We start from the raw sequence: 19,446 nt of genomic DNA on the forward strand, positions 1-19,446 counted from the left end.
ACACTTCCGATATCCTCTTATAGCCTCCAGACATTCCCAGGGATGCTCCCGTGCTGTCACCACCTTACCTCACCTCCACACCTTCGCATCTTGCACGAGGGCCATATGATTGGAGAGAGCGGTGTCCTCTGGACAGTGACCCAGGGTGACTTGAGGGAGCACGATTCTCCAACCAATCACCTCCATGGATCCTTGTCTCTGTGCTTCATGCTTTGAATGCAGCTGCAAATCCGCCATGATCCAAATCATGATCTACCAGCTGTGGCAGAGACAACTACGGCTTCGACTACCGGGTCTGTTTCTCTCCTGCCAGCACACTGAATCCCTTTCACAGAGCTTGTATTTCCTTGCGGTGGTTCTTCGGGCAGTTTCGGCGACTGAGACTCCCGCGACATCCTGTACAGAGATCCCCAGCTTGATCCTGGGAATTCGTAACGGTCTTGGAGTCAGCCAACCAATTGGCCGCGGAAGCGAACTTTGGACCCTTCCTTTTTCCTGTCATTGGGGATCTGATGGTACTTTGTCTTTCGATCCAGCAAGCCGACTCAAGTCCCTCCGCCTATGCTCAGGGATACTTCAAATTTAACTATCTGTATAAGTGATAATCTTCCGCTTTTACAGGTATAAGTACGGAGACATCAAGACGGTTATTTCCAATCACAGGCAGACGATCCAGAGCTAGACATCGAGATCTACAAATTGGGAGACAAGTACGACTACCTAGCTCTTCAAGTCGACGCGATCAACAATTTCAAACAATGGGTAGAGCGGGCATGGTCCAGCTGGGAATTCCGCGCACTTACCCAAAAGATCTGGGACCATCCATGTCTCCTTGAAATGCACCGTCTGGCTGAAACTATCATCGCGGATCTTGTGTTGGATCTATGTTCTCCCACTGCAGACGCCGAGGACTCCATAGTGAAGCAGGGTCTAAAACGTGGAGTCATTACGGAGGAATTCATTTTGCGGATCGCCAATCGACGCAACGGTTAGTCCAACACTATCGTTGAGAATGGAGATATGTTGAGAAATATATGCTGATCGTAAGAATACCTAGACACGAACACGTCCGGGTCTGGGCCGAGAAATCGCCGTTGAGATGGAAACCAACGCAGAAGTTATCGCCTAGCCGAATCCGCCACACGGACAACCAGGACAAAAGAACGAGGGAGCATGACTACGGGCGATATGTAACTGACCGAGAGAGTGAAAAGCAATTGTGGAGTATTCAGTCATCGCGGACGACCAGATTCAGTCAAAGTCTATTCCATTCTTTATTCGTTGAGCATGGCATGAGTGACAATCTTCCAGAAGAAAATGCATCTATTCCCTCGAACTCATTACTTCCTGATATATTACGATCGAAATTCGTTCCTGCATATGGATGCTGCACTTAGCATGGCCGATTTAATGGATTTCAGAGGTAGAGGCTAGCCTCAATCTTTTGGATTAGTTCAATTCTATGAAGCAATCTTGTTTGAAATCACTTAGTGATAAAGAAAAATAATGAAGCCTGATAGCTGATCATATCATAATCGTCTCACCCATGAACCAAACAAAAACAAATGTCCATAACAAGGATAAATCTGCCTTCGACATCTAGTATGACCAAATCAAAAATTAGCCAATCTAATGAGGCTAAGGTTATCTCGAAGCCCGCTTTTCGTCCTCATTGATATGCCCTGCTGCCCTATTCTCTAATTGAATTTGGCCCAATCACCACCCATCTTTCTTTCTCATTGTCTCAAAATAGATAGGGCATTCACGGCATTCAATGTTCTCAAAGGAAGTCGAGTGTTCGAGGCGATTTTTGATTTGCGCAGATGTCTTACTTCAAATACTCAAGTTTTTAGCGGCAACATGCCAACAAACCGGATCAGTAAATTATCCATCTGTCCGAACAACAAAGACTGTAAGAGGAGCTAGTCAGTTTAGTTGTGAGGTTAGGAGGCTGTGGGAAGGGTCAAGGAGATGGTTTAATTTTGTGACCCCTGCGAGAAGGGTTACTTTGTCATGGTGTATGTCCAAAGAATGGAGGGTGCCTTAAGACCAACTTTATTTGATCAGATGGACACAAGCGCGATTAAGATGAATGGCTCGACAGGTAGTTAGCGGTGGGGCGAAGTTTCCACAGACGAGTATTGCAAGCGCGTGGACAGGCAGAAACAAAGATCAACATGAAGACGAGATCATTAGAAGTATACCTCAGTCAATTCACCATGGGTTTTATGGAAGGCGGGACAGAATCTCGGGATTATGCAAACTACAAAAGAACTACAAACTAAGTTATACAAGATTCAATATTGAAAAGATCCCATTGGCTAAAACCCGTACTCCGTTGAAAGGATCTCCCTTGCTAAGAGCTACAAAATGGAGAAGAAGAACAAGATAACACCGCCGAGCCCAGAAAGCTAGAGAAAATAGCAGTAGACATGAATGGCGCCGCACACCGTCCGAAAAAAAAAAAAAACATCGCGAAGAAGGAATACTCAGGTCGGGAGATTAAGAGCAGAGATGGGTAGAGAAACAGACAAAGGTGTGGGAGAGGGTGTTGAAATTGGTGGATTGGTGGCACAAAACAAACATAGGATATCAAATCGGCGGGATCAGAAACGGGACGGGTAATGCAAAGCAACGCAGAAGTGTGTCGATGGCAAATCAGCTTAAGCGATTGGCAGACCGTGGTGAGCCTCCTGCTTGGGCATGTCGGAGCCATCGCCCTGGTTGTCGTCGACGCGAACACGCTTGTTGTGCTGGAAGTTACCGGCCATGAAAGCGTTGTCGTCCGGGTGCTTGCGCATACCGAGGCCAGCGACAGCAATGCGGTTCAGGGAGTTCATGTCATCGTTTGCAGAACCGGCGTGCTGAGGGTGCTGAGGGTGCTGGGGCTGCTGGGGAGCAGGAGCAGCAGGGACTTGGCCAGTAGAACCGGCGTCGGGAATGGCGGCAGCAGCCATAGACAGGTCATGACGAGGCTGGCTGAGGTCAATGTTTGGGGGAGCCTCTGGAACGTCAAGGGAGGACTCCATCAGGCGGCCCTGCAGGGTGAGGATATAATCACGCAGGGTGTAGTTCTCGTGCAGAAGGCCCTTGAACTGCTCGCGAAGAGCTTCAACACCCTTGTTCTCAGCTTCAAGCTTGCGGATGTAGGTTTCCTTCCGCTGGCGGAAAGCACGCTGTAAAGAACAATTAGTTGAGTCTTTGAAGGGGGATGGAAGGGGAGATCATGATGGTAACAACTACATACCTGAGCAGCACGGTTCTGGGCAGCACGCTTGGAGGTCGACAGCTCACGCTTGCCATAGCTCTTGGCGGAACCATCATCAGGCGAGCCCTGCTGAGGCTGGGTAGGGGTCTGGGGAGCAGCAGCCATCATCGCGCCAGAGATAGCAGGGTCAATGTTGGCCTGGTCACGAGGGCTGGCAGTGTTAGGCTGCAGGTGCTGCTGGCCAGGACCACCCTGGGGACGGTGCATCTGGTGCTGAGCAGCCAGAAGCTGATCATGGAGCACTGAATGGGCATCTAATTAGCAGCTTGACACGCGCCATTGCGCCTCACCTAGAAAGGCGTCGGCCACCGTTCACAGTCGGGGTGATCGGTCAGTGCCCCAGCGAGGCCATGACCGATCCTCCCCTGATCCCAATTGAAACGATCGAGCTTCCAGGTAGGACTGTATAGATCACGTACCCTGGTCCGCATGGTCCTATAGTGAATACGTCAGTACAAAATGTCCCAAAAACGATCGCGAGACCCGGAATGACGCGGCACGGTGCGATGCACACAGCGACGCGACATCATGACAGACATGATTCCCAGGAGGTGGGTGCATCTCCGTCATGGCCATGCAGCCATCTGATCGATGTACATGGGCGCGGGACGATCGATCTGATGACAAACGCGTCGAGGATGGGTTGCTTACCTGAGCAGGGTTCTGCATACTGGGATGCGGTGCTGGAGCCAACGCCGGCTGCATGGATAGGGGTGAAATTGGTATTAAACGATAGAGAATTGGATAGCGACTTTTGTCCACTTCTCCAATTTCCCAGATGAGCGTGGTGAAGGTGGTTTTTGGTGTAGATTGATGAATGAGGTAAGCAGATGGAGATGCTGTAAGCAGGAGGAGGGAGGGAGAGATTACTTAAGGATTTCTGAGTCAGGCGGGAACTTCCTGACGGGAGGGGGCGTGAGCCCGGCATCTTGATATTCCGATGCCGAAGTGCCGCATATCGTAGGCGGTATCTTGAGGTTGCCAGGCGGTGTGGTTTTGAGTGGGTGTTAGGGGCAAGAAGGGCACTGGGGGCGGTGAGGGCGGCGACGACTTGGTGTCTGGAGGACTCCAGGTACCTGTCCGAATACTTCAGATGAAAAGAAAACTTCGGATGAAAGGGTGGGAAAGATCAGATCATTCTTCATTCACAAGAGCTAGCAGAATTATCTCAATCGCTGGTATCTGATTGCACACGCAGTTGATTGATTGATCTCTCGTTTCTGGTTCTGCCATGTAGTTCGGTCGTTCTCGGGCGATGCATACACTCCGCGCTGACTAAGTCTTACGTCACCTTGCACAACAATTTCGCACGTGCCTAACCCGATTCGGATTATGCATCAAAGCCGCATTCAGCTACAGTAGTACAGTGAACAGTTCTCTTGTTTCTTGACTGCAACTCATACTCGACATATTCAAGCTTCATATACACAAAATCGTAATCTCTAAGCGCATGTGCCCGTAACTGACACCACAAAAAGCCGCTGACATGTCTCAAAGTCTGAACCGAAAGTACCATACCCAAAAGTGAGACCAATAACACCCGTCTAGACTGTATCACGACAATCCTCTCACTGCTGCTTCTTGGCATTTCCCTTGCTAGGCTGGGCCTGAATAATGCCCGCACCCACCTTAGCTGACTCAGTCCAGCCACGCTGACGCATCCAGAATCTCTCCGCTGGATCCGCCGAGTGTCCGGAGTTACGGCGAGCGTCCGCCTCGAGGGCGGAGCGGGTAATCTCCGGTGGGACCTCGGAGACAAGATCCTCTTTCTCGGTCTCTTCATTGGCTTCGGCTTTGAGAGTCGATTCGAGATATCTCTTGCGCATGAGGTATCGCTCGCCGCGCTCCTTGCGGGCGTTGGGGGGCTCGAGTCTGTTCATGGCTGTCTGCACGGCGTAGCGGACAATCAGGTACAGGTGTTCTGAGAAGAAGATGACCAGCAGCAATGCCCATCCTTTGATGTCTGTGGGCTCCCCGTTTGGTCCGAGCTGGTTATCTCCGCAGAACATATAGAGTAACGCCGCGCTGGTGATGCTGCCCACCCAAGATAGGAAGCCAAGAGTATCCAGCCAGGGGCCAATAGTATCGCATCGGAGTGGCGTGGGTCGCCGGAACTCCATGCAGATCTTGAAGAAATCAGATCGCAACTCGATCCAGTTGTTGATGAAGAATGACAGCGGGACCAAAGGCCATGTAGGTGAGAAAAGTGCGAGATAACCAAACTGGATGCACATCTCGCGCAAGTCATCGGTCACCTTATAATCGGGTAGCTCGACCTCGTTACGGACGCGCTTCAAGAATTCCTTCTCCTCGAGGGGATCATCGTAGGTCATGATAGGCGACCGTTCAGGAGAATCCTTGTCACCATTGTTCTCCGACTTGCCGTTCTTCTTCTTATTGTACGCCTTGTATTCCCGGAGTGCGTGTTGCTTGATGTACGGGACAATGGTCTCCATAGCGAATCCAACAATCTGGGCAGTAACGGTAAAGTAAATGACTTGGTTTCGTAGACGATGGGGGTCAATCTTGAAGTGAGAGCAATCAGCAGTAGTAGCGTGTTCATCGGACACGAAGGGCCGAATAGTGAGGCGGAAGATGTCCAGATGAGGGACAATGTGGCTGGCAAATGGCACATAGACGAATGCTGTCAAAAGAATCGGCAGATAGGAAGTGATAAAGTTGATAACAAAGACCTTTTGGGTCAATGCAGTGTCATAAGTCTCATCGGTCTCATGGTTCTCGTAGTCATTGAGCTTGGTGGCAACAGACACGAGCACCGCGCTCATAGTCGGTACCAACGCAGAGAGAAGAATGGTCGGGATGAAGACCTAGAGCCATCGGTTAGTCTAGGAAATAGGAATGTCGGGGGGGGAAAATACGCCGCTCATACCAAGTAGCTCTTCAAAGGACCACTATACAGTTCCGCGATAAAGATTTCAATCGCAAAGCAAGTTGCAATGATAACACCCAGCCCGATAGCAGAAAGCAATGCGAACGGAATCTGAAGAAGCTGGCGCTGCATGCGCTTCGTCGCAGGAAACACTCCCCGCATCTCACCAGTACCTTCATCACGGATCTCTTTCTCGGGCTTAAACTCGCGGCGTTTGGTCTCCACAGCCGAAACACCCTTCGTCTGCCAGCGACAGCTCAAATCCACCTCCTTCCTCTTCCAATACTCCACAAAAACGATACCCCACAAGGAATTGACCAAGGTATACACAATGGAATAGCCACCAAGCAGGAACCAGCACGAGAATCCAAACACAGCCGGGAAGATGAGGAACCGGAAGTACGACTGTAGGAAAGCAAAGTAGAACCCGACGCTCTCTCCAAACTTGTCCCGGATCTGATCCAAGTCATCTTCCGACAGGAAGGTCTTCTGGCTCCATTCGTGCAGCCATTTCTTGTTGGTCTCCTCGTCGTGCAAAGGTAGAAGGCCAGTAACATTCTTCCATTCGCCGTGGTTCGGGGTGATACCGGCGCCGCCCTCTTCGGTGGGGAGTGTGATCATATGGTTGATCGCCCGCAGTCGCTCGCCTTCATTCTGGGGTTCGATGGAGCTAGCCGGCTCTGGTTCGGCATTGCGAATGCCATAGAGCCAGTCGCGCACTCTAAAATAGAAGTAGATTAGTATTCAGAACGCCATTTTCAAAGATGCCCCGCACACAGGCCATGATCAACTCACCGCGACCGATACACCGCCCGGTTTAGCCGTTTCTTCGACGCACGAACAAAGACTAGCAGCGACGTCTCATCACCCTGACGAACTTCACATTCCAGGCCCGCATTGGCAAGGGCCCGAAGCAGCTTCTCAAGCTGTGCGATCGCCTGCGCCTGGTCTGGTTGTGGTACAATAACACATTAGGTTCTCCGTTCAGCTCCGCCGATCGGGTCTCCAACCACATTTTTGGTGGCTGCCGAGGGCTGATAACTTACCTAAATCACCAAAGTTGTAGTTGATCACATAGTCCACCTTCAGATTGTACCCCAACGCATTTGCTTCGGTCGCAGTCGCCATTGCGGGAGTGAAATCTGGCGGGAGATGAGAGTTGGAGGGGAGGGGAGAAAAGGTTGTCGTCACTTTTGGGGCCCGAGATGCACGTCCGATCGGCGGGTCACTGCACGACGTCACCGCGAAGCTTGGCTGGCGGTCTGGCTGGGTAGCTTGAAACCAGGGTTATCAGGAATGGTAGTTCACTATTTGTAGGTTAGATTATAGGCTAACCTTGGAATATGATTTCAATTTTGGCGCCTTTTATCTCTTCGTTCCAAAAAAAATTTTCTATGGATTTCTAGAGTTTAAACAGGTCCACAATATGTTAGGTCGTGAGTACGTACAGTACTATAATGTGAGATCAGAACGGAGTAGATATCCACGACACATTGAAGCGGTCCGAGCACAATACAAATCAAGTTCTTGGTGCAGAATTATTGCAACCAACTTGTCTTAACCCTCAGTGTGTATGTAAAAATGACGAGATCTGTACATTAGCCCAATAGGACCTGATTCAGCCTTCCTAGAATAGCATATTCCGATCCAGCATAGTACTCCAAGTAGTTGATATACCAAAACTTGAGTACATTCAACAAAGCCTTTTATTCATGAGCTTAATCGAACCTAAAAGCGCTTCTTTGAACATTCAATGCTTTTATCCAAACCTAAATTCGCATAATGACCCGTGAATCATATACATCTCCATGACAATCTACACCCCCTCCGCCAACTTCAGCAACGCTTCCTCCCCCTCAACCATCATCTTCAACCACTCATCCATAGCCTTAGCCCCAACCTGCTTATAAAACTCAATACTTGGCGTATTCCACGTAAGCACACTCCACTCCAACCGCCGTCCCTTGATCTCCAACACCTGCTTCGCAAGGTACTTCAACAACTTAAAACCATACCCATTTCCCCTCGCGGCGGGCTGGACATAAAGATCCTCGAGGTAAATGCCAGGGGCAGAGCGCCAGGTAGAGTAGTTGTAGAAGTAGAGGGCCATGCCAACGGGGATTGGGGCAGGGTTGGTGGCTGTTGGTGGCGGGGTGATAAGGGCTGTGTAGACGGAGCCGCGCTTGGGGGTGTCATTGGGGAAGGAGAGGGTTGCGAGGAGGGAGGCTTCGGTGGCTTCGACTTCGTGCAGGGCTTTTTCGTAGTCGGCGAGTTCGCGAATGAATTGGAGGATGAGGGGGACGTCTGTGGGGGTTGAGTCAGTGGGGTAACGATAGGTGGTGATATAATGAGGGGGAGATTTGAATGGAGGAAAGGGAGGGTTGGACGCGATAGTTACACACCCTCTGCTGTCGCAAGGCGAATAGTAGGTTGGTCGGCCATTTTTGAGAGTGTAGATAGCGACAAAAGAGTTGTTTGATGCAGTTGGAGAAATTTGGAGCAGCGTTACATGGATTTATGATCTTGCCGAGTGTCGACTTCGGTAGCTCCCGAGACCCACTCGACATGTCAATTGCAGGGCGTACATCAGTAAGCTAGTGGAAATGAATGGAAATGACGAGTAAAAATGCAGAGGATTTATTCGAAAGCCCCTCTACACAGTTGAATAAATACTGCTAACGGTGGATATTATACATGTAGAAGAAGAAAAGAAAGCAATGAGAATGTGCAGACCAGTCACCGCAAACCAATGACAACGAGAAAGGGTAGATGAATAACGAGGATTCAATGTGAGGAGATCAGCGGGACATAATAGCTGACATCCATTTTTGTTCGTCGGTCCTATAAATCATTAGTCTTGACGTGGATGATACATAGAACGGGTGTACATACCGGTCGAAATGAAGCAGCATCCCCAGCACAGGGATCAACTGCTTCTGATAACTCTTATCTTTCTGCTCCATGAACTGCAGCAGAACGTTCTTCAGGTACATGTAGTCGATCGACCCGCTAGGACCACCACCAGTACCAGAGGGGGTCTCACTTCTCCGACTAGACGTACTGCGGTCTTGTGGAGGTGGAGGAGAGAGGACGCCACTTGGCCGGCGAGAACCAGAGTCCATTGACGACCGTGAAGATTGACGACCAGAGTCCAGTCCACGGAGGCGGACATCTTCACCCAACGTCTTGTGAGATCGACGCAGCTTCTCCAGTCGGTTACTGGTTTCCTCGACAGAGCGGCGAAGCTCGGCCTTTTCCTTCTCGAGATCGCGTACTTGCTTCTCGCTTTCATCAAGCTGTTCACGGAGAGAGGTCATAGCTTGGCGAGTTTCAGCTAGTTCCTCGGTGGAGCGCTCTGATTGAGATTCGAGTTCATCGCGACGACGACGCCAGTCCTTCTGTGACTGTTCGAGATTCTCTCTGTCCTCTTCGGCGGTACGGAGTGCCCGTTCAGCTTCGCGAACCTTGGCCTTCAATTCTTCCATTTCCCGGGCACGACGACGGCCCTGAGTACTGGCTTCATCTTCGGCACGGTCTCGCTCTTCAACAGCAGCTTCCATGCGCTCCTTGAAGTCGCGCACCTTGGCCTCGGCTCGACTCTCAATATCATTGATCAGTCGGCGCATAGTCTCGCCCTCGCGGGTCCGCTCATTCAGCAAGCGATGAGCATCGGCCAATTCTTCTTCCAGACTATCGCATCGTTCCTTCACCTCCTTCATCTGCATGGCCACTTCAGCAGTTTGATCACGCATGCTGCCCATTAGACTCTGCGCGCTAGCATGCTGTGCAGTCTTGAGTTGGATCTCCTCCTTCAGACCCTCAAGCTCCTTACTCAACTGGGACATTTGCTCCTCCATCTCACGAATCTTCACGCGTGAGCTCTTCAGCCCATCCTGGGCCTTGCTAAGGTCTCCCGCGGTCTTGTCCTTGGCATTAATAGCGTCCTGCTTCCTAGCTTCGGCAGATCGCAGCTCAGACTGAGCAACCGTGAGCTGCTCCTCGGCCTTAAGGCGACTATCCGTCTCTTGGCGGATCTTCTTGTTCAAAGTAGTGACTTCCGAATCACGCTCGGATACTCTAGTCTTGGAGGACTTCAGTTCGGCGCGGAGGTCATCGCATTTAGACTCGAGGTTTCTCAATTCGCCATTTTTACTAGCGAGAGTTTCCTTGATTGTCTTCAACTCGGATGATTCAGCGCGTAGATTGCGCAGCTCGGGTTGAACCTTCTGAAGGGTCTCGCGCAGATCGGTGAGATCCTTGAAGCGCGTAGCAGCCAGTTGCTGAGCAGCGAAGAGATCGGTTTCCAAGCTGGCCGACTGGGTCTTGAGACGCTCAAACTCATCCTTCAAGTCGTTATGCAGCTTCTCGGAATCGGCCGAGCTGGAGGCGTTGCTCGTGCGGATCTCAGCCAGCTCCTTCTCCAGTTTGCCAATGGTCTCCTCCAGAGCAGACTTCTCGGCAGACAGCACCTTAATCTTGTCCTTGGCTTCGACGTGCTCCTGTCCGACGTTGATGAGGTCATCACGCAAGGACTCGATCTCCTCCTTGAGATCCTCTTCGCCCTTGAGCTTAGCGCTGAGGCGGTCAATGGCTGCCTCCTTTTCGGACAACTGCTGGGTCAACGACTCAATCTTTTCCTTGAGCTCGTCAAGGTCTTTAGAAGAAGTTGCTGGAGCAGATATGCCTTGGGCGGGCTGCTCTACAGTGGTGGTCTCTTCCGGCTTGGTTGCCTCCTCTGCAGCCTTGCCTCCCTTCTTCTTCTTTTTGTTCTTCTTCTTGCCACCAGCGCCTCCACTAGCAGCAGGTTGCGTTTCGGCCTCAGCAGCCGGAGCAGGAGCACTTGGCTCCACGGCCTTCTCGACTGGGGCAAGGCTCTTGCGGATCTCCTCAAAGTCGGCGGTCTTGCCAGCGGCGACATTCTCCTTGGCAGACTTCCAAGCTGTGTTTCCGTCTAGGCCTGCCTCCACGAAATCGACAATCATTTGGAGCTTAGAAGAATCATCGGACTTTTGATCAACCTCCTTCTTCAGGTTCGAAACCTGAGACTCGGCCTCCTTGAGCTGCGACTTGAAGGTGTCCACCAAGCTTTGGACAACACCTAGCTTCTTCTCACTGGCATCCTTGGCTTTCTTAGCTTCATCCAGCTGCTCAAGTAGTTTAGGATCGACCTCGGGCGTTTCGGTCTTGTCTGCCTGAGCAACCTGGGCCTGCAACTTTTCGATTTCTCCGCTCTTGTCCGTCAGCTCGGTCTTAAGCTTCTCGACTTCGGTGGTGGCCTTTTCCAGCGACGACTCGGTATCCGCAAGCTTGGTCCTAAGCTCCTGGACCTCCTTCTCGTTGGACGTTTTCAAGGTCTTGATTTCGGCATCGAGTTTATCCTTGGTGTCACGCAATTCCACAAGCTCTCGGGTTGACGTCTCCAAGCTCTGAACCATTCCTTCCGTTGACTCGCGCGCAACAGAAAGGTCCTTCTTGAGCTTGTCCACTTCGGTCTTGAGAGTGTCGACCTCCTCCTGCTTCTCCTTCAATTCTCCCTCAAGCCGGGGAACCTCATTATCAAATGAGAAGAAGTCCTCGCTAGCTTCTTCCTTCTGTTCGGGTGACTTCTTTGTCTCCTTTGTAGATTCCTCCTTCTCCTTCTTCAGACCAGTCAGCTCGTCGTGTGCAGCCTTGGTTGCTTTTTGAGCCTCCTCTAGCTTCTTTTTGTAGTCATCACGGTCGGTTGTCACACGCTTAAGTTCATCGATAACCATGTCGCTCTTCAGCGACATCTGATTGAGATACTCGGTGAAGGCCTTCGGCTCGGCGATCGACGTGAGGGGGGTGTTTTCGCGTAGAGCAGCTTCGAATGGTTCTATCGAGAGGACACGCGAATGCGCCGCGCGGTATGCCTTGAGGAGTTCTATAAAACAGCACCCAGTTAGCTATCCGACCTTCCCCCGCACCGTCACAACTAGGGTAACAGCAGTCCATACCATGGTATCGGACTTCGAGTTTATCCAGCCTGCGCAACTTTCCCCTCACTTCTGCCGGTAGTTCAATAGTTGGCTGGCTTGTTGGCCCCTTCTCTGCAGTTGAAGCATTCTCCTTTCCTGGTGTATCGACGGGCGCCTTTGTCTTGCCCTTCTCACCATCTTCGCCGTGCTCCGTCTCGGCGAGGGTAGTGGTCTCCGAAACATCCTCCGGCGTCTCTAAACGAGGCGTCGCCGAGCGACTCGAGTCCTCATCATCTCCGATCGCAAATTCCGCCTCAAATTCTTTAGGGTCGGGTCCGCGAACAGGAGTCCCCGTATTGCGTCGGGGGCGGGAACGTTGACCGGGAGAGAGATTGCTATTCGGCGGACGGCGAGCCGAATTCGATCGGGAGATATTATCCTGGGCAGACTTTTGACGTGCCTGTTCCTCTGCGATGCGAGAGTCGATGGCGTCGCGGAGGCGCTGGTAAGCCGCGGGTAGTCGGGTTAGTATAGGGTGTTGTACTGCAGTCGCAACCATGTGGAGCTCGCGTGGACGTTGATTCGAGCCAGGAACGTACCTGAAACATCACCGCGGCAGGTCCTTGCACGACCAGGACCACCAGATCAAAGCAGGCGAGGAGGAAAAGGGCGATGTAGATGCAGGAGAGCAGAAGATGGTGTGAAAGCGGAGGCGGAAGCATGGAGAGTCCAGGTCTCGGCGGAGGGCAGCAGTTCAGCCAAGCAGATTGACTGCCCACGAATGGGCCATGTGGGATGCCAAGACATTGGGGAACTGCACACGTCAGCTATTAGTATACCAGATTTTAAATTTTAGAAGCTGCTTGTTTTGATCTTGCAGTCAGATTTGAATTGAAGACGTTGAATTGCTGCTCGAGAGACGTTTTGTCGGAAGAAATATTGCTTTTAAAGTATGCTATCTCAATTAAGGGTACATGCGATCGTGGGAGGTATATATTATTGGCACTCAATAGACATGTGTACAGCCCGAGCGCCAAAGAATTAGAATTTTCAAATCAAGTCTAATGTGCCAAAAGTTACTAGAATATGTTTGGATTTGATTAAATGACTTTCGTATCTCAAATTTGAATTAACAGATTGGAAGCTTCCATACTGTTGGGTATTTGGTTATTTAGGCCCTCATGTAGCCCTGATAGCTTCATTTCGTGCGGAAGACACTATATCCAGGCGTTAATGTACTACCTAAAGTCAGTCCATGGCACCTTTAGCTTTGGAATTCAGGACTAAATGTCCCATTGAGATCACGTACCACAGCCTGATGGAAATATTGCCGTCAATGGAGATTGCAATATACGAATTTATTCTCGGTCTGGTACCTACAACTCCTCGACACTAGCTTATAGGATGCGGCTGTTCAAAGTCGCAATGGATCATGAAACTAGGAAAGTAGATCAACATAAGATTGAAAGTGATTCCAAAGAATCTATCATGTAGGACTCTAGTAATCAGTAGTAGATAGAGCAACTAACCAACCCAGCAGTGACTAGAAGTAGATACGACTTTGCAATGAGATCGACTACTTATAAGAAGGACATAACTACTTTTTGGACTACAGTACAAAACATAACGGCAATCTTATAATTCATTGATTTAAATTTTTGAAGTGGATATGGTAGATACATACTCGGCCCCGAGTCTGGACCCCCATCTATTTGCATCGGCAACCAAACCAGGGGGGCTGATCGAGGCACGTTGTGATCGACCGGGCGTTCGTTCGTTCTGAAGGACTGGGTTCATCTAAGCTTTAGAGGTCTAAGGGTAATATACTATGTAGGTATGTATGTATCTTATACTAAATGACTTTATATTATTATAATGTATGTTCTTTGTACTCTATACATACCTTCCTTACAGGACTGTGCCTTGTCCAAGCTCGTGATCGGCCATGCGACCTGACCACCGCCTGCCTCGGTCGGGGAACTCGGGGGAGAGGCACCCAGAGGTTTACTCTTTCCTCTCTTCTCCCCATCGCTCCTTCCCCTCATTCCTTCTCTTCCATCCACCGCCGATAGCTCCCGCACGTTTCCGATGCGACTCTTCTCTTGGGCATCTTGGGCCCCCCTAGTACCGAGAGGCTCGGTTTTGAGTTAGACTGACGTCGGTCGGGCATGTACAATTTAACCACCAAAAAACTAGGAAGCGGAGCCTAGTTACCCAGCCTTAACCAGATTGGGCCTATTGGCCTACTGGATCCCCCCTCATCGAGTCGCCGAGTCTCCAACCATGGCCACCGGCCTGGCCCCGTCCCTGGCCCTCACTCTAACGTCGGCGGCTTCATCGTCATCTTCAACTGGCCTAAACTCTGCTGCTGCTGCCCTTGCCGCTGCCTCCGCCTCCTCTTCGGGTCTGTCACTCGCTGCAGCTGCAATTCCTACTGCTTCTACCGCTCTATCCGCCGTGCCCACCCACCACCCCCCGCCCTTCCTCCCACCAACTCCCTCGACAATGGCGGGGTGGATAGCTTGGGTGTTCACCTTCATCTTTCAGGTGATTCCTCGTGGATTATACTGGACCATTGCCTTTACCACCATCACTTTGCCTACATGGCTCTTTACGCTCTTTTCCATGAGCTTGACGTTCACCATGAACTTCACGACCCTGTAAGTTGTCATACTGCACTTCTCTCTCCCACCACTCAATCGGGTTCCCAATATGATTGGCAAGTAACTAATCAATCGCGTCCCTCTTAGCATGTTGATCATCCTCGTCCTAGTCTCGACCGTCAGCTGGTTCATCCGCTACCGTTTCTTGAACATGTATAGCCGTTTACCTCCAGAGCCTCAACGCAAGGAAGCACAAATCGACCTATTTCCCGATGTTCAAGAAGGCGACACGAAACCAGGGCTGTCAAATTACCTCGATGAATTCTTCAGCGCAATCAAGGTCTTTGGATATTTGGAACGGCCGGTCTTTCACGAATTGACTCGGACCATGCAGACAAGGAAGCTGATCGCGGGAGAGACCCTTATGCTGGAGGAAGAGAAGGGGTTCTGCATGGTGGTGGATGGACTGGTTCAGATCTTCGTCAAATCCACCCGCCAAGGCAACAAAATGGGCTCCTCCGAGGATCTCCACCTGGATGACGATGCTACATCTGACGAGGAGGACAACCAAATGCATGGTCGGCAGGGATACCAATTGCTCACCGAAGTGAAAAACGGTGCTTCCATGTCGTCGCTCTTCTCTATCTTGTCTCTATTCACGGAAGACATCCAACTCCGCAACTCCCACAGCTCTAGCTCTAGTACCTCTAGCGCAGGGCCCGACCCAGCCAACTTTCATGCCGAATCCCTTCCTGTCAGCCCTAGCGTCGGGGTCATCGGGAGCCCTCAGTCCACCATTCGGGATTATGGCGATCCCCTTAGGACTATGAATGGCCACGTGGATGGACTGCCAGCAGTTCCTCCACTCCATCTAGGAGAAAGTCATGGCTTGCCCAACCACACACCTGAACCCAACCTCAACCGACAGAACAAGAAGCGCCGCAAGTCGGTTCACCCGGACATTGTCGCCCGAGCTACTGTGGATACGACGATTGCTATCATACCCGCGAGCGCTTTCCGCCGCTTGACTCGGGTCTACCCTAGAGCAACTGCACACATCGTTCAAGTCATCCTGACACGTCTTCAACGCGTGACATTTGCAACTGCCCACTCCTACCTGGGCTTGACAACGGATGTCCTGGGAATTGAGCGACAAATCTCCAAGTTTACCACATGGGACCTTCCCAATGATCTACGAGGCAGCGCATTGGACCGTCTCAAGGACAAGTTCATGCGAGAGCGGGACCGCCTGGGACCAGAGGAAGTTTGCAAGGGGATTGCTCTGCACAACCCCTCTGTCGGACGAAGACGGCGCTCCAGCAGCTCCCTTAGGAAGGAAGCTGTTCTACAAGCCCGTATGATGGGGAACAGTCGCCCCGTCCCTCTCACCCCCCACAGACAGCCAACTGCATTCATGGACCGCGATATGATGGGAGTCAGTCCCGGTGATTTGCTCTCTACTATTCAGCTATCTCGATTTGGCCCGCGCGGTGACCACATCAGCCCTCAGCTGCAGAGTCCCTTGACTGAGAAAGAACGCCCTCTGTTCCAAGCTGCACGCAAGGACCTTCGTCCGTCTCCGTTCCAGCGCAAGGATTCGATCGATGAAGATACTCTGTTCCGGGAGTCGATCTTGGATTGTATGATGAAAGCCATTGGTTTGACCGAGAGTACTAGTGATGCCTTGCGCAATAGTAGCCACAATTCCGGCGAAGCTTCGCCTAAGCTGCTTTCGTACGACTCCCGTCGACAGAAGGCAGTCTTCTCAAACGCATTTGGATTTATTGATCCCTATGAGGGGTCAGGAGATGGCGAAACCGAATCCATGATGTCCATGTCAGTGACCAGCGCTGGAGGAACTTCTCCGGTTGTCAACCTCCGTGAGGATCTACGCCACGACATCGAGGTCGTCTATTTCCCCCAGGGCTCGGTTCTTGTGGAGCAGGGCGAACGCCATCCCGGTCTTTACTATGTCATCGACGGGTTTTTGGACGTTGGCATTCCGGTCAATGAGCGTGGCGATGATCTCGTTGGAAGCTCTCGTCCATCTGATGGGCCAATCTCGCAAGCTCAGGAGGAGTTGTTCCCCAATCTGACACGTACCATCACGGCCTCCTCGCGAGTCTCCGCTTCCAATGGCTCTGGTGACTCCCGGCGTAAGAGTCATTCCCGCAAATCGCTATACCTGATCAAGCCAGGTGGTATCCAGGGATACGTCGGTGCTCTTGCCTCCTATCGGTCTTACACCGATGTCGTTGCCAAAACCGATGTCTACGTTGGATTCCTCCCGCGAGCATCTCTCGAGCGAATCGCGGATAGGTACCCGATTGCCCTGCTCACGCTGGCCAAGCGATTGACTAGTTTGCTGCCGCGTCTGCTGCTCCACATCGATTTTGCCTTGGAATGGGTGCAAGTCAATGCGGGCCAGGTGATTTACCACCAAGGAGACGAGAGTGATGCTATCTATCTTGTGCTGAATGGTCGACTGCGGTCTGTCCTGGAGGGATCCAAGGGCAAGATGACGGTGATCGGCGAGTATGGTCAGGGCGAAAGTGTGGGCGAACTCGAAGTGATGACCGAGTCTACTCGGCCAGCTACTCTACATGCCATCCGAGACACCGAATTGGCCAAGTTCCCCCGCTCGCTGTTCAACAGCTTGGCACAAGAACATCCTGGAATTACGATCCAAGTTTCCAAGTTGATTGCCCAACGCATGCGTGATCTAGTCGAGCATCCTCTTTCCGATAAGGGCATCGAACAGGGTTCTGTTGGTGGTGTTCAGACTGCTACATCAACTGTCAATCTCCGCACAGTCGCGATCCTTCCGGTGACTGCGGGCGTTCCCGTGGTCGAGTTCGGACACCGGCTACTCAACGCGCTTCACCAGATTGGCGTGACCAGAGGAGTAACTTCGCTTAATCAGGCTGCCATTTTGAACCACCTGGGCCGACATGCGTTCAGCAAGATGGGTAAACTGAAGCTTTCTCAGTACCTTGCCGACCTCGAGGAGAAGTATGGACTCGTGCTGTACATCGCGGATACCAATGTGAACTCTCCCTGGACGCAGACTTGTATTGCGCAGGCAGACTCCATTCTGTTGGTCGGTCTCGCTGAGTCGTCGCCTCGCATCGGTGAATATGAGCGTTTCCTCTTAGGCATGAAGACCACCGCCCGGAAAGAGCTCGTGCTTCTACACGCTGAGCGATACTGCTCGCCTGGATTGACCCGCCGCTGGCTCAAAAACCGAGTGTGGATTAACGGTGGCCATCACCACATCCAGATGGCCTTCCGCCTCACGACAGAGCCCTCACACCCACAGACTAGGAAGTTTGGCACCGTGCTCAAGCAGCGGGTGCAGATTTTGCAGGCTGAGATTCAGAAGTATACTTCTCGGCGAATCCAACAAACCCCGCTCTACTCGCCGCAGACCCCTTTCAAGGGAGATTTCCATCGTTTGGCCCGGCGACTGTGTGGCAAGTCTGTCGGCCTTGTCCTAGGTGGTGGTGGAGCTCGAGGAATTGCCCAAGTTGGCGTGATCAAGGCTCTCGAAGAGGCTGGCATTCCGATTGACATAATTGGAGGTACTTCCATTGGTTCCTTCATCGGTGCTTTGTACGCACGGGACGCAGATGTGGTCCCCATGTATGGTCGCGCAAAGAAGTTCTCCGGTCGCATGGGAAGCATGTGGCGATTCGCGCTGGACTTGACCTACCCAACCGTCTCATACACTACCGGCCACGAATTCAATCGTGGTATCTTCAAGACCTTCGGCGACAGCCAGATTGAAGATTTCTGGCTTGAATTTTACTGCAACACGACGAATATCAGCCGCTCCCGTGCTGAGTATCACTCTTCTGGATACGTGTGGCGTTACGTCCGTGCCTCGATGTCTCTCGCCGGCCTCATCCCTCCAATCTGCGACGAAGGCAGCATGCTCCTTGACGGCGGCTACATCGACAATCTAACAGTGGCTCACATGAAGAGTCTCGGTGCAGACGTCATCTTCGCCGTGGACGTCGGTTCCATCGACGACAACACCCCGCAAAGCTACGGCGACTCTCTCTCCGGTTTCTGGTCCATGCTCAACAGATGGAACCCGTTCTCTGGAATCCCCAATCCACCCACACTCTCCGAAATCCAAGCCCGTCTCGCCTACGTCTCTTCGATCGATAACCTCGAACGAGCGAAGAGCACCGCCGGATGTTTGTACATGCGTCCGCCAATTGATCCGTATGGAACGCTTGATTTTGGTAAATTTGACGAGATTTATCAAGTCGGGTATGCGTATGGTAAGGAGTTCCTGGATCGTCTTAAGAATGAGGGTTCTCTACCGATTCCGGAGGAGACGGAGGAAAAGCGGAAGTTGCAACGGACGATGGCTCCTCGGAGAGCTAGTATTTAAACGGATGTTGCAGGACAATAACGAAAACCACACTCCACAACTGGTTATGTTCATGTTCCATGTGTATAGCAACCCCACACCGTCTTTGCCCTGCCTTTACCTTGCATTTTTGGTTTCGCCGTGCGGATATCCGGCGTTCAATTCAACATAGCATCTATTCTTTCTTGCTCTGATTGTTTTGACTTGAGATGCATTATCAGCTGATCCGTTTTTTTTTTCGCTTATGTTATTGTTACTGTTGCATAAGATACACCCTATTGCTGGCGGTTAATTGTTTTGATGAGCTGTTTGATTGTGAAGGTGATGGATGAGGTGTGGAGATGGTGCGATGGTTGTAGATAGAATAG

At 51.4% G+C, this 19,446-nt stretch overlaps 6 protein-coding genes across 6 annotated transcripts; 2 read left to right on the forward strand and 4 right to left on the reverse strand.

The window, feature by feature from the left end:
- Positions 1 to 235: 235 nt before the first annotated feature.
- N7473_008684 (uncharacterized protein) lies at positions 236 to 993 on the forward strand (the record flags this gene model as incomplete). Its single annotated transcript, XM_057154624.1, has 2 exons — positions 236 to 445; positions 664 to 993. The coding sequence occupies 2 exons, from the start codon at positions 236 to 238 to the stop codon at positions 991 to 993; spliced, it is 540 nt and encodes a 179-aa protein (XP_057005754.1).
- Positions 994 to 2,663: 1,670 nt separating this feature from the next.
- N7473_008685 (transcription factor kapC) lies at positions 2,664 to 3,973 on the reverse strand (the record flags this gene model as incomplete). The annotated part of the gene is made up of 4 exons (XM_057154625.1): positions 2,664 to 3,176; positions 3,248 to 3,510; positions 3,688 to 3,703; positions 3,920 to 3,973. 4 exons carry the CDS (start codon positions 3,971 to 3,973, stop codon positions 2,664 to 2,666), a joined length of 846 nt encoding a protein of 281 aa, XP_057005755.1.
- Positions 3,974 to 4,836: 863 nt separating this feature from the next.
- Positions 4,837 to 7,286, reverse strand: N7473_008686 (anoctamin family protein; the record flags this gene model as incomplete). The annotated part of the gene is made up of 4 exons (XM_057154626.1): positions 4,837 to 6,096; positions 6,159 to 6,879; positions 6,954 to 7,107; positions 7,205 to 7,286. The coding sequence occupies 4 exons, from the start codon at positions 7,284 to 7,286 to the stop codon at positions 4,837 to 4,839; spliced, it is 2,217 nt and encodes a 738-aa protein (XP_057005756.1).
- Positions 7,287 to 7,859: 573 nt separating this feature from the next.
- N7473_008687 (GNAT family N-acetyltransferase) lies at positions 7,860 to 8,636 on the reverse strand. The gene is made up of 2 exons (XM_057154627.1): positions 8,561 to 8,636; positions 7,860 to 8,462 (listed from the first exon to the last, which is right to left on the reverse strand). Exons 1-2 carry the CDS (start codon positions 8,598 to 8,600, stop codon positions 7,975 to 7,977), a joined length of 528 nt encoding a protein of 175 aa, XP_057005757.1. The 5' UTR covers positions 8,601 to 8,636; the 3' UTR covers positions 7,860 to 7,974.
- A 320-nt stretch (positions 8,637 to 8,956) lies between these two features.
- On the reverse strand, positions 8,957 to 12,816 carry N7473_008688 (putative vesicle-mediated transport protein (Imh1); the record flags this gene model as incomplete). Its single annotated transcript, XM_057154628.1, has 4 exons — positions 8,957 to 8,999; positions 9,051 to 12,060; positions 12,134 to 12,596; positions 12,694 to 12,816. The coding sequence occupies 4 exons, from the start codon at positions 12,814 to 12,816 to the stop codon at positions 8,957 to 8,959; spliced, it is 3,639 nt and encodes a 1,212-aa protein (XP_057005758.1).
- A 1,561-nt stretch (positions 12,817 to 14,377) lies between these two features.
- Positions 14,378 to 19,099, forward strand: nte1 (lysophospholipase; the record flags this gene model as incomplete). Its single annotated transcript, XM_057154629.1, has 2 exons — positions 14,378 to 14,754; positions 14,845 to 19,099. 2 exons carry the CDS (start codon positions 14,378 to 14,380, stop codon positions 19,097 to 19,099), a joined length of 4,632 nt encoding a protein of 1,543 aa, XP_057005759.1.
- Between the last annotated feature and the right edge of the window lie 347 nt (positions 19,100 to 19,446).

The sequence above is a fragment of the Penicillium subrubescens genome, assembly GCF_028828155.1.
Source record: "Penicillium subrubescens strain IBT 31985 chromosome Unknown utg000006l_segment0_segment0, whole genome shotgun sequence".
Classification (NCBI taxonomy): domain Eukaryota; kingdom Fungi; phylum Ascomycota; class Eurotiomycetes; order Eurotiales; family Aspergillaceae; genus Penicillium; species Penicillium subrubescens.

Bases quoted from the DNA above. Each gene is read 5' to 3' on its own strand.
- N7473_008687 (XM_057154627.1), bottom strand. From the start codon at position 8,600: ATGGCCGACCAACCTACTATTCGCCTTGCGACAGCAGAGG. The intron at 8,463-8,560 runs GTGTGTAACTAT...CAACCCCCACAG, and splicing joins TCGCCTTGCGACAGCAGAGG to ACGTCCCCCTCATCCTCCAA.